General features: G+C 41.5%; 2 protein-coding genes across 2 annotated transcripts; one reads left to right on the forward strand and one right to left on the reverse strand.

The window, feature by feature from the left end:
• Nucleotides 1-643: 643 nt before the first annotated feature.
• si:dkeyp-117h8.4 (uncharacterized protein LOC572032 homolog) lies at nucleotides 644-5538 on the reverse strand. Its single transcript, XM_034146132.1, has 9 exons — nucleotides 5365-5538; nucleotides 5137-5200; nucleotides 4161-4216; nucleotides 4040-4073; nucleotides 3918-3943; nucleotides 3760-3832; nucleotides 2069-3602; nucleotides 1908-1950; nucleotides 644-1010 (listed from the first exon to the last, which is right to left on the reverse strand). Exons 1-7 carry the CDS (start codon nucleotides 5434-5436, stop codon nucleotides 2866-2868), a joined length of 1062 nt encoding a protein of 353 aa, XP_034002023.1. The 5' UTR covers nucleotides 5437-5538; the 3' UTR covers nucleotides 644-1010; nucleotides 1908-1950; nucleotides 2069-2865.
• Nucleotides 5539-5971: 433 nt separating this feature from the next.
• Nucleotides 5972-12939, forward strand: aasdh (aminoadipate-semialdehyde dehydrogenase). The gene is made up of 14 exons (XM_034146129.1): nucleotides 5972-6345; nucleotides 6730-6850; nucleotides 7420-7718; nucleotides 7795-7987; nucleotides 8058-8299; nucleotides 8374-8480; nucleotides 8560-8732; nucleotides 9202-9526; nucleotides 9611-9723; nucleotides 10346-11048; nucleotides 11129-11292; nucleotides 11503-11628; nucleotides 11720-11851; nucleotides 12498-12939. The coding sequence occupies exons 1-14, from the start codon at nucleotides 6119-6121 to the stop codon at nucleotides 12891-12893; spliced, it is 3321 nt and encodes a 1106-aa protein (XP_034002020.1). The 5' UTR covers nucleotides 5972-6118; the 3' UTR covers nucleotides 12894-12939.
• Nucleotides 12940-12945: the final 6 nt, after the last annotated feature.

A 12945-nucleotide genomic window follows, 5' to 3' on the forward strand; every position in this document is an offset into this window, starting at 1 on the left:
TTACATGTTCTGGGCAGAGCCAAAATGCATTTAAGCCACCTAAAACCTGTGGCATACACATGACTACATATAACAGCTGCAGTTCCCCCTCAGAAAAGGCTGTCTTACTACAAAGTAATTTGTTGAAAATATTGTCAATAAGGTGGCTAAAGTATACTTTTGTCCCCAGCAGTACAATGCTTTGCCGTTTCTCCAAACTGAGGACATGCAGACAGTTATATTCTGTATTCACCGGCTGAAGTAGCTCATACAACCTTCACATCTAAACTCTTCCTTATGTTGAAAATGTTACTTTGGATAACCTCCACTACTGAGTCTCTTCTTGCTGCAGTTTAGTCTGTTTACTTCCCTCATGTCATGCCTTTTATTTGTTTTTGAAAGTTACCATGTAAATGAATTTTTCATAAAAGTCTTTATACTAGTTTTCACCTTCCATGTCAAAAAAGCGCACAAGGCTCGTGACCAAAAGAGAAAACTCTTCTTTATTTTATATATCACGTTTATGACTTTCTCCTTTTGCCTGAAATTAACCATGCTTTTCTTTTTCGGTCTGACTGTTCGATATTTTTTTGTCCTAACTTTAAAACTTGCATGAAATATAATGGAAAGTTTAATAAACACAATAACTGCAAATCAAAGAATCTTATGGTTTTGTTCAAAATCAGCATTTTGACACTGACAATTTTATTTTAAAGAACCGATCAAAAAAACAAATGTTATTAACTCAGGTATAGATGTATCATAGCACAACAATTAAAAGGTTTAGAGAACTAAGAGTAACAATCATAATAAAATAGATAGCTTTGACTGTTTTTGTATTAAACATCCAGACACCAACTTGGATGAGAAGCTAATGAACATGTGACAGCCGCTTAGAAATATAAAATCCTTGGCTCACTGAGAGAAAAATGTGTTTCATTTTCACCAATATTTCATAAGCAACTTTCCTTAAAAAATGGTTTTCCTTCTTTTGTTGGCAGGCCGCAGTAATCCTTTTTCAACACCATTTTCTGAAAAAATAGGGTAATGAGAACAAATCAATACTCGGAAGCACAAAAACAAACTTGGTAATCCCATCTTTGCCAGTAAAAGAAACAAGTTTGAAACTAAGCCTTGTGATGAAATGAAAAAAAATCATGTTAGAAAATGTTATGAAAGTAATGGCTTAGTATCTCAAAATAATGATTTAAGGCCACCTATCAATCAAAATCCAGTTTTTCATGTCTAATGTATACATACGTGTCCCCTCTGTGTTAAGAGATTCTCTCACTTTAGTCCTGATCCATTTATATAAAAACATGTCTGAAATGAGCTGATCAGATTTTGGCCTTTTTGTGATGTCACAATGTTTTTTTGGGTTGTGTAACCGTTAGCCAATAACCAACCAACGTAACACCCGCCCACCTTATCACCTGAATCCCCCCCCAGATCATTGAGTTTTTTTAGACCAAACACTTCTCAGAGGGGCGTGGCCACCTGCAGCTCATTAGCCTTTAAAGCTTCAGATACAGAATCAGCACTTTTGGAACAGGGCTGAAACAGAGGGGTTTATGGGATGCTACAATGCACGATCTGTTTGGTATTTTGAGCCAAACACTTCAGAGACATGTTTTGTATATATCTAAGATCTATAATATATTTTAGAAAAAGAGTATAATAGGGGACCTTTAAGTGTCTTTAAATCATGAGACTTGTTCCTGAACTCCATTCTATAGTATTTATCTCAAAGAATGACAAGCTGTCTCAAAATAATTCAATTTATTGAAGTTTCTCATTTTTTTAAAAACAGAGTCATTATTCCAGGAAAGTTTCTTATATGACCTACTTGAACTTTTTTCTTTCGTCACATTGGCAGCAATGGGCTTGCATAGAAAAAACCAACACTGTACAGAGTTCATTACAATCACCTGGGAGAGCAGCCATTGTTTCTTCTGTTCTCAAGTGAACTTCCTGTAGAAAAAAAGCGTAATAATGGGTCAAATTAATACAATGGCTCAATTTAAACATCAGACTGGACATAAATAAAGTATCCTGCAGTATAATATTGTGTTTTACAAAGCAGGCTCACCCATGTCATAAGAATCAGCTGCAGACACATGGTGGCGCTGACTCATCCAGGTCTCCTGATGTGCTTCTGCTGAGCGCTGCTGGGTGTTGAATCTTTGAAACATGCTGGGTTTAGTGGCACTATCTGAGACGCCATCATGGGACTGCTCATATTCATACGGAGCGAGACGGCGCCTCAGAAGCTCTTTCCCGTGCCGTGCGGACCCGGGAGACGACGGGCCGAACTCGTCCCTGTAGCGTTTCGACTGGGGCTGGCTGTCCCAGTATAACTCCCTGTGGCGTTTCCTCAGGACCGAGCGGTGTGGCGACAGGGCGAGAGCTGCAATAGCCGAGGAAGAGGAGCTTTTGCTGGCCTCAGAGCTTCTCGCACATAGGCGGCAGGAAATCCCATTAAAGAAAGAGGACTTGTTCTGGCAGACAAACTTGTGGTAGAGCTTTAGAAAGTCCTCGTCGAGCTTCTTTGGGGAGTAAGGGGCCCGCAATAATGGCAGGGAGGAGTCGTAGGACAGGTTCCTCCGGAGCCTGTGGCGACTCTCTCTTGCTGAGGCTGACTGAGGGGAATGCAGCTGTTGGTGGGGGGAAAGATGGGAGTCTTGAGGGTGGAGCATCCTCAATAGCACAGTTGGCTTTTGTGGCGGGGTGGACAGTAATCTGGGCCTGGTAGGCTCTCTGGAAAAGCTTTCCACAGCATGTGCTCTGGGGCTTCTGGAAAAGGCCTGAGGTGATCTGAGGTCGGTCACCATCCTGGCCTCTAAGGAACTCTTCCTGACAGGAGAGCCGTAGATGTCCAGTCTCTCTTTAACAGGGGGGGGGGTCCGAAGCATACACACAGCAGCCATCAGTCTGCAGTGGGTGTGCAGAAAGAGAATACCTTCTAGACCTGAGAGACGCGTCCAAGGATGCTCTTGCAGCAGGATAGCAAGGTCGTGAAGGACTGACCATGTAAATGGAGGGCTGTTCTTGCAGCTGGGATGCTTCAGAGACAGTGAAGGTCTCGTTCAGACAGCTCTCTGTTTGCATTAAAGTCTCAGGACCAAAGTCCATCGCGACAATGGGATGCTCTCTTCTCTCCCTCCTAGGAGACTGCTGCTGGACTTGCCAATCCTGAATTTTGTTAACTATCTTCAAGGGAGACCGATGGGTAGGTTCAGCAACCATGAACTGCCTTTTCACAGGGCTGTTGGTGTTCTCCTCCAGCAGCATCTGGTCGGTCATGTTTTTAGGTTTTCTGTTGGTGTATTTCAGCGTGACATTGAAGGTGTTGTTCACATTGCTTCTGTTTGACTGCCTTCGCCATCTGCGGTATCTCCTCAGCACAGAGTCTGCAGCCTTAGAGACCTGCTGCCGACGACAGGCCTGCCCTAATCGGCTGATCATGCTGGGGTACAGCTCCACTAGAGAACTGCCAAGACTCCTCAGGCTCATGTTCAGCTCTTCATCTTGGTCCTCAGGCTGGAAGTCTGTAAAAGAAATGTTTCTCTGACTCTCATCCAATGAGACCGCGGACAGGTGAGTCGTTTCATTGCTAGCCACCCCTTAAGGAGGAGAAGGGAACAAAAAAAAATACCAGCAATTATATACTTTTTTTAATTGCAGGGTTTCTACAACCTTTAAAAGTAAAAGTCAAGGTTTCCACAATCTCTATCTGCCATGGTTTGTTTAAAAAAATGCCCATTGCTTTCTTGCTCTTACCATCATCTTCCACCGACATGTGTATAACGGAACAGGAGGCATCAGCACTGCCATCTTGATACGTGAAGTCTAACTGTTGAAAATAAAATAAACAAAACATTAAACATACTAATATAGTCAAGACTGAACTGTTACAATAAACACAGAGGTCTATTTACCTGAGAGGTTCCTGTGATGTCCTGGGCTGTGTGGGAAGTAATATGAAAGTAATCAAATGAAAAAATATACAGTTTACAAAAATCTCTAAATAGCTTTTCACGTTTTAGTTATGGATACTTACAGCTTATTGACTCCTCTCTCAACTCTTCTATGCTCTGAGGAGAAGATAAGTGTTCCATTATAAAAGATGTACATATATAATTAATATCTGAATACAGTGGATAAACTGCCACCACCCAAACCTTTGAATCCAGCTTGTTGAGCTCTATCTTTGACAGCTCCATGTAGCGTTCAAGGGCTTCATCATGCAAGGAGTCAAGACAAAACAGATTCACAATGAGACCAGGCCACATGGCAATTAATTATAAATCCCTGACTTTTCACTATTTATTCATCAGTCAAATTTCTTGATTGATAATTTAGTCAAAAAACATTGACAAGTGGTAACAATTCTCAGAGCTTAAGGTTACATACAACCAAAATCACATACCAAGTCTACAACAGAAAGACCTTCTTTTTTTAGGGTCATTGCAGAAAACTGTACATTTTGATATATGATTTTTACAATTACCCTGTTCAATCATTCATTATTAACAGAGGTGGGAGAAGTACTCAAATCCTGTACTTAAGTAAAAGTACCAGAGTGTAGGAAAGTAAAAGTAGAAAAGTTTTAGTATCAACATATACTTAAAGTACGAAAAGTAAAAGTACTCATTATGCAAATTGTCCCATTACAAAATAATATATATTCTATGTTTTGATTATACTTATTGATGCATTAAAGTGTTTATCGCAGCAGTTAAAGGTGCAGCTAATCCCTTTGTATACTGGAGGGTAGTTTGTAATTCTACTCCAGGTGTAACTAAAGTCTTATATTTAAGTGTTGTTTATATCTCACATCATTAATCCAAATCTTCAAAGTGACTTAAGGTGTTAAATAATTGTAGTGGAGTAAAAGTACAAAGTAGCAAAACATTGAAAAACTCAAGTAAAGTACACATATCTCACAATTCTACTTATGCACAGTACTTGAGTACATTTACAGCACTGATTATTAAATGTGTTTGTGGTAAATATGATCAGTAATATGTAGCTCAACACCTTTTGGCGTAACAAAAGTCATCAATGCTGTACTGTAATGGTTTTCTGTTAAACTCGTTAGTATGAAAACGCTGGGAGAACCAATGGTATAACTTAATAAATGTGTAGTCAACTTACTACAGGCGTTGGTGTTGTAGAGGTCCACCTCTTGCCCCGCATCGTGGTATTGAAGCTTCGAATACTGTTAAAAGCAATTGCAGAGGTAACGTTAAGTAAACTCTTAGTATTTTCATAATTTATCTCTGAAGATTATTTAAAGTTAGTTCAAGCTAACGTCAGCTTTGCTACTTCATGCTAACAGTAACGTAGCCACCGCTATCCCGATAGCAAGCCTCATCAACACACCTTGTCTATGATTCGTTCCAGAGACGTTTTGTAGTGAACTGTATTAGAATATAGTCTTTGCCCAACGTCCATGTTGTTTTAAATCCCGTTTTCTTGATGTTGATGGGTAGTGAAAGCAGCAAGGTACAGTAGCTGATGAAAAAAGCGCTATCAGATTCAAAATGATTTCTCCACGAAATAGAGACCAATGATTGGACAGGGTGGCCTTCACTGTTGCTAGGAAAAATTGCTTTCCAGAAAATCGTTGTTGAATACTATCATTAAACGTTATGTAGAAACGTTGTATTTATATTGTTTTTCAGAGTTACACAATGTATGTATAAATTATGTGTTGGAGGGGATGTGTGTATGTGTCAACATAGTGATATGCAACAACATTTAGTGCGCATAATTTATTTGGAGGGCAACATTATTGCCCGTCTACCTACCGCCCTTACTGTTGTTTCTCATTTTTGAAAAACATCAAACAATTTAAATGTACGATTTAAATCTTGTTAAAATAAATCGTTATACGTGAAAATATCCTAATGGTGTGATGAACGACAATAACAGAAGCATTTGAAATAGCCCTTAGCATGACGTCATCTTCACGCGACAAACAATAACACGTTCCCAACGCCTCTTCATTCAAAAACAAAACCTCATTCGCTAAAACTGAACAATTTATGAATTACAATATGGTTTTCAGATATTGTTCTTGTCGGGATCGGCCCTAACAGAACATGGTATTGTATTTATTGAGGGTCTTTTCAGGATGGCTGCCCGGACGCTGCAGGAGCTGGTCTCTATCGCCGCCTCTCTGCACCCAGACCGGCCAGCTGTGAAGTATGACAGCGGCTCGGTGTCGGTGCTGCTGTACAGAGACCTGCTGGATCTCTCCTGTGAACTGTCCCATGTTCTACAAAAGAACTGCTCTCCCAATACCGGAGTGATTGGGCTGTATTGTTGTGATGATTTGTTTATTCCTGTCTGGATTCTGGGGTGAGTTCACTGATTAAGTTTACTACTCTCCTTCAAAACACAGCAGAATTAGTTTGTAGCATAAACAGTTTATGAATCTCTGTGCCATGTCATATGTTTAATGTACGGAATATGATAAGGGCCACATGAGAACATTATTTTGGGATGACCAAAAGTAAAATATATGTTTATGTTCTGACCTTAAACTCAGTATTTTGATAAAAAGTCAGAATACTGGGAATAAAATCAGAATTCTGAGATGAATGTCAGAACTAGACTCAATTTTGTTTTACTTTTTGTCACATCCCAATGTTTCTCATGTGGCCCTAATCCTCTTCTGTAGTAATGACTTCGGTGAGCAGCAGTTAAATATGCAAATGATAATTGTTTTGTGTTGTTTGCCAGGATCCTGCAGACTCCTGCTGCCTATGTCCCGCTGGACCCGGAGGCTCCAGGGTTTCTCTCTGCCAGAGTCATGACACAGTGTGGCCTCAAGTACTGTGCTGTGAAGACAGACATGCTGCAGGTTACTTCATATTTAATTCATATGAACACAAATACAACAGTAGTGATAATTACTTGTTGTGCAAACACTTGATAATGATCTATATACATCAGCAATATTGTTCCTCTAAAGATCAGGGTAGGCAGACCAAACAACTTTATTCCAGAGACCCAGAAGCTAACAATAATACATCTTCATATTTTGGGCACAATTTAAACTTAAAAAATTAACCTCTTTAAAGTGGATTTTGACACAATACGAAAGGGCTAACAAATACGTTTTAATCCAGTCCCCACCTAGCTGTTATTTTTCTTTACTCGTGTAATGTAAATACATATCAAAACAAAATGATATGCAAAGAACGTGGGGGGTATTGGACAAAACTCCTGAAGCCTAAGTGCAATACCATTTCTGAGTTTGTTTCAATAAAGTGCAAATGGTATCTTAAAGCCTAAACATTGCCTTTTTTAATGTGTCATGTAAATCCCTTTCTTGACATACACACTTTAGTTGTCTCTATTATATATTAACATTTCAATTCACGATCTGTTGAAGAGTAATCAATCTATTTTGTTCCTCCTCCTGTAAAGCAATTCCAGGCCGCTCTCGCCAAACACATATCTGTGGAGGTGTGTGCGGAGTTGCAAAAGTTCAAACTAACCCTGACACAAATCAAGCTGCTTCCCGTCGCTGAGCACCACCCGGGACCAAAACACACCGGAGCTCAGACAGCGGACGGGCCTGATCTCTGTGCTGCTCCAGCTGCAGGGTTTAAGGAGGCTGCCCACCGAGACCTGGCGTATGTCCTACACTCATCTGGAACAACTGGCCTGCCGAAGATTGTGAGGGTGCCACACAAGTGTATAATCCCTAATATACTGCATCTGAAGTGAGTATTTCTCTCTTTATTGATCCATTAAGCATTGTTCTGTAGATCCATATTAAAAGTTGCTCTCTTGGCTCAGATCTTTGTTCCAGATGAGTGCAGATGATGTGGTTCTCCTCGCCTCGCCTCTAACCTTTGACCCCTCTGTGGTGGATATTTTCCTAGCCTTATCCTCCGGGGCTCAGCTCCTCATTATCCCGTCTGTGATTAAGAAAATGCCCAGTCGACTTGCTCGGCTGCTGTTCAAGGATCACAAGACGACTGTCCTTCAGGCAAGTGTGAAGAAACTGCTCTTTGCTTTGATTACTTTCTGGCCTCTATAATGTATTTTTGTTTCTGCAGGTCACACCAACGCTGCTCGGCCGCTTTGGGCACCATATCCTCAAACATGAAGTCTTTTCATCCGGTTCCTCTCTGCGGGTGTTGGCTCTGGGTGGAGAGGCCTGCCCCTCTCCTGCTCTGCTGAGGAACTGGAGACACGAGGACAACAAAACACACATCTACAATATCTATGGCATTACAGAGGTGTCCTGCTGGGCCAGCTGTTACAAAATACCAGAGTCTCTACTGCAGTCTGGCAACCCGTGAGTGTACTCTGATTAAAAGTATTTTTTTAATCTACATGTAGTCATTTTATTTAACATGACATGCCTTTCAGCGTGCTGCCATTTGTGCCTCTTGGGACTCCTCTGATGGACACAGTGTTGGAAGTAAGAGACGAACATGGCCGCATTGTTACCGAGGGTGAAGGACAGGTGTTCATAGGTATAAAATATCTCATTGACAAATCTTATGAATCTTATTCCTCTGAAATAAACACATCTCCTTATGATCCCTGCTGCAGGTGGAGAGGACAGGGTGTGTCTCCTTGACGATGAGCAGAAAGTTGTCTCCGGGACGATGAGAGCCACAGGAGACTGGGTGAATGTTGAGGACACACAGCTGTACTACCTGGGACGCAGAGACAGGATGATTAAACGCCATGGCAAGCAGGTGAACTTGGACAGCTTGCAACAAGTAAGAGGTGTTTTATGTATATATTGTATCGTCCAAATAAACAAATTCATTCATGTTTAGTGTCATTTATAGTTCTCAAAGTTTTAAGTTGATGTAGAAAATCCACCACTGGGCAACATCAAAATACTCATATCAAAGGCAAATCCTAAGAAAATAAGAAATTATAAAGGTTGTCAATCCCACTCATAAAGTATTTGTTGTGTATGTATGTGTTTTTTATGTTGAAGAATCCTGGAAAGGGTTATTTTTCTACAAGTACATGAACAAACCCAACGTCTTCTCAAATCTATGGCAACTTTGTAAATTCAACTATTTTATTTTTATTAAAAAAAAGTTGATTTAAACACTGGATAAAAAATGTGTTATGGTTTGAATTAAGGGGGTGTGATCTGACTGTAAATATAGCACGTCTTATAATGGTTCAGGAAAGAACTGGCGAGGAATTAATGTTTTTCCTGTGCTTCTCCAGCTCATATTGGGTCTGCCTCAGGTGGAGGCCTGCGCTGTGGCTCTGTTTGAAGCCACCCGACTGCTCGCCTTTGTCGTGCCATCCACATCTGGAGACCAGAAAGAAGCTTCTCCGCTCACATCTGCACAGAAGCATCCAGAACAAACACCCTCTGCCGAGCTTCAGGAAGACCCCCCCTCTGCTGTGAGTCACCACCAGGGGGAGACAGGCGGTGCAGATGGAGATCTTCGCAGACTGATCCTGAACCAGCTGTCTCTGCTGCTGCCCTCTCACAGCGTCCCCGACACGCTGGTGCAGGTGCCGGCCCTGTGCCTGAGCCCTCATGGTGAGCATTGAAGTAACAGTTACATAGAGGAGGACCATGATGACCATCACTAATTAAGTTATCCTTCTGTTTGGTTTATCACAGGAAAAGTGGACATGGAGGCCCTTGTGAAAATATACCAAAGACAGAGACGGTGTTTACAGTCTTCACGGGGAGATGTCACCAAACTCAGGCAAAGCTTGCAGTCCTTGTGGCAGGTATGAGCTGTTTTTCAATACTTTGCCAACATAACTCCAATTGAACCCTTGTGCAACAATTTTTTTTTTTCATTTTGACCACATTAATGCACATGACATACATTTTGGTTATGGTGTGTGTAATTCTCATTTAGAAGTTCAACCTAAGCCTCAACCTTAAATATTTGTATTATACCACATGTTATCACAATGCCATTACAACATACAATTACAAATTCTATTATACTAGGCTTTCAATATATTACCTTGGCTTCAAATGTTTACTGTTTTCATCCAGATTGAGCCATTATCTCATGTTAACCCTTTTGGAAAAAACATGCAGTTTTCCTGGTTTCAACAAGGGTTATTGCTGCTTTATTATCATTTTATTTTAAAGGAAACAACAGTAATGTAAATACAGTGGTATTAAAGTTATTTGTATCTGTACCAAAGTTGGTTAGAATATTTAACTCTGTAAACGTGGAAAATAATATAAACATATCGTTCATGCTAGGTTTTTGAGTCATAAATGGTTGTCCTCTAATGACATATGAGCAGCTTTTTAAAGAAGATGCAAAAGTCTTATATACCACAGATTGCTTTTGTTCCCTCAGTATGTGTAAACTCAACTACCTATCAACAGGAAACTCTAGGTCTTCCTGAAGAACCGACTATCGACGAGAAATCGAACTTCCTGTTGAGTGGAGGAGATTCTCTGAAGGCGCTGCACCTCTGTGAAGACATCCTCACTGCTTTCAGAGTGACCTCACCGGAGCTTTTGGAGGTGATTCTTGACGGGACATTCTCTGACGTACTGCGCCATGTTGAGAGGATAACACTGCTGCCGCCACTTGAGGAGAGCCAGTCACCGACATCTGAGGCCAAGAAACGACGTACTGAAGCCCCCTCTATGGTGGAAGCAAAGAGAGAGCGCACAGAGTCTACAGCAGCAGAGAGACCGCAGGGGGGGACATGGGCTTTTAAAGTTATACGACGAGCAGGGGAGGTTATAGAAATCAGAAAACCAGTAGCAATTAAAAACGTCCAGACTGAAGCACTTGGAGAAAAGGATTTGAGTGATAGAGGAAGCGAGGATTTTCTGAGCCTCAGTCTGACCTGGTCCTCAGACACAGGCAGATGTGTGGACGCCTCCCCGGTGCTTCTAGTACAACAGAAAACAGATTCAGGATCAGAGGAGGTTAAAACAACAGTGTTCATCGGCTCCCACTCTCACAGGATCCAGGCTTTAGACCTGACCACCGGAAGCCTTCTGTGGGAGCGGGTCCTCGGGGACAGAATCGAAGCCTCAGCTGCTGTGTCTCACTGCGGGAGCCTCGTGGTGATAGGTCGGTACCAGCTCTCAGAATATTGTGTAAATCTCTGTTTAATTTAGAATTCTTTAATGTTTTTTCATGGATTTTCCCAGGTTGCTACGATGGCTTTGTGTATTTCCTGTGCACTGCATCTGGACAGACACGGTGGATGTTTAAGACTGGAGACGCTGTGAAGAGCTGTCCTGCTGTGGACCCCCTCACAGGGCTGGTGATCGTGGGCTCACATGATGGCCACGTCTACGCCCTGGACCCAAAGGTTGGAAGCTTTAAATGTTTTGTGGCATGTGTCTTGTTTCATGCTCTTTCATGTTGGGGAAATGGTTTTACAGCTGATAAAAACACAGAAAGGATCAACCGTTTTGTTTTCATTGTTAGTTTAAAACTCTCTGGGAATAACTAAGAAGTAAAAGCATGTATTTTTAATTGTATTGAAGATAAATTAAGTTCAATTCATGTTATCTTTTAGGTTCAGCAGTGTGTTTGGAGGCGTCACTGTAGGGGAGGGGCTGTGTTTTCATCCCCCTGCCTCCACTCGTCACTCAGACAGCTGTATGTGGCTTCACTGGGAGGTCATCTCCTCTGTCTTGACCCTGTGAGTAAAGATAATAACAAACTTCAGGAAACTGTTTTGTCATTTTGTTAGGTGAAGGACATTTTGACGCATTTAGTTTTTGCTGTTCCAGGACAGTGGAGAGGTCCTGTGGTCGTACTGTAGAGACGTCCCTTTCTTCTCATCACCAAACGCCTCCTCTGGTCACGTGCTGATCGGCTCCGTGGATGGAAACATCTGCTGCGTCAGCAACACAGGGACTCTGGTGAGGAAACTAACACTTATTTATTTCCCCCGATGTAACATGTTATACACTACCAGTGACCAGGGGTGTGGTCAGGACTGAGATCCTGAAGGGATAGTTCGATCTTTGTTTATTGGGCTTTTCATCATTGACCCATAGTCAGTGCATAACGTACACTAGATGGTGGTCTGCATGCTGAAAGTAAAACAATGTACCGTTGTGGACGAACGCAGAAGAAAATCAAATTAACCTGCTTAAATAAATGCCCACCTTAAAAACATTTATATCAGTTTAATTGAACAATATATTTAAAATATTCAAATCCACCAGCCTATTTGACAAAAAACTTAATTGTACAACTTGTTTGTCCTGCAAATTAAAATTGTTATTTTTCAATGCAATCTGATGGCTTTAAAGAGAGCATAGATAATGGGTTTAGTTCCCCAAGGTAAAGCGGTACAAATATGTATACAGTGTTCACTTAAATTAAGTGATTTTATTTTTTTACTGAAATTGTCAATTTTATAAAAAGGCAGGGGCTCTCAAACCACCATCTAATGGAAGTCCAACCCCTAAAACCCAACTTAAAAAATCTTTACTATCCATTTTAAGGATTGCAATTATTGCAAATTGGGCAAGTTATTTAACAATGTGTGTTTCTCTGCAGGTTTGGCAGTTTCTAACAAAAGGACCCATCTTCTCCTCTCCATGCGTTACACCGGACCATCAGAGGGTTCTGTGTGGATCACATGACGGTTGCCTGTACTGCCTGAACGCCGCAGACGGCTCTTTGATCTGGACTTTCCAGACCACAGGGAAGGTGTACTCCAGTCCGTGTGTGTTTGATGGCTCTGTGGGGGGCCGCAGGGGGATTCTGGTGGCTCTGGCCTCCACAGACGGCACAGTGTGGATCCTGGATGGAGAAGACGGAGGAAAGCTGGCCTCGTTCACTCTTCCCGGGGAGCTGTTTTCATCCCCGGTGCTGCATGAACACTCCCTCGTAGTCGGGTGCCGCAATGACTATGTGTACTGTTTAAAACTGACTGTCAAAGAAGACACATAGATTCATTTCTGCACACTTTTTTATAATAAACACTGATGATTTTCTATATCTG

The sequence above is a fragment of the Trematomus bernacchii genome, unplaced genomic scaffold (assembly GCF_902827165.1).
Source record: "Trematomus bernacchii unplaced genomic scaffold, fTreBer1.1, whole genome shotgun sequence".
NCBI lineage: Eukaryota > Metazoa > Chordata > Actinopteri > Perciformes > Nototheniidae > Trematomus > Trematomus bernacchii.

What these genes read in the sequence shown, in the direction of transcription:
- si:dkeyp-117h8.4 (XM_034146132.1), bottom strand. Translation starts at nt 5,436, where the DNA reads ATGGACGTTGGGCAAAGACTATATTCTAATACAGTTCACTACAAAACG. An exon ending in ACATCACAGGAACCTCTCAG is followed by an intron (nt 3,833 to 3,917) that starts GTAAATAGACCT and finishes TATTTTCAACAG; the next exon opens with TTAGACTTCACGTATCAAGA. An exon ending in CATGTCGGTGGAAGATGATG is followed by an intron (nt 3,603 to 3,759) that starts GTAAGAGCAAGA and finishes CTCCTCCTTAAG; the next exon opens with GGGTGGCTAGCAATGAAACG.
- aasdh (XM_034146129.1), top strand. Translation starts at nt 6,119, where the DNA reads ATGGCTGCCCGGACGCTGCAGGAGCTGGTCTCTATCGCCGCCTCTCTG. An exon ending in ATTCCTGTCTGGATTCTGGG is followed by an intron (nt 6,346 to 6,729) that starts GTGAGTTCACTG and finishes GTTGTTTGCCAG; the next exon opens with GATCCTGCAGACTCCTGCTG. An exon ending in TGAAGGACAGGTGTTCATAG is followed by an intron (nt 8,481 to 8,559) that starts GTATAAAATATC and finishes TCCCTGCTGCAG; the next exon opens with GTGGAGAGGACAGGGTGTGT.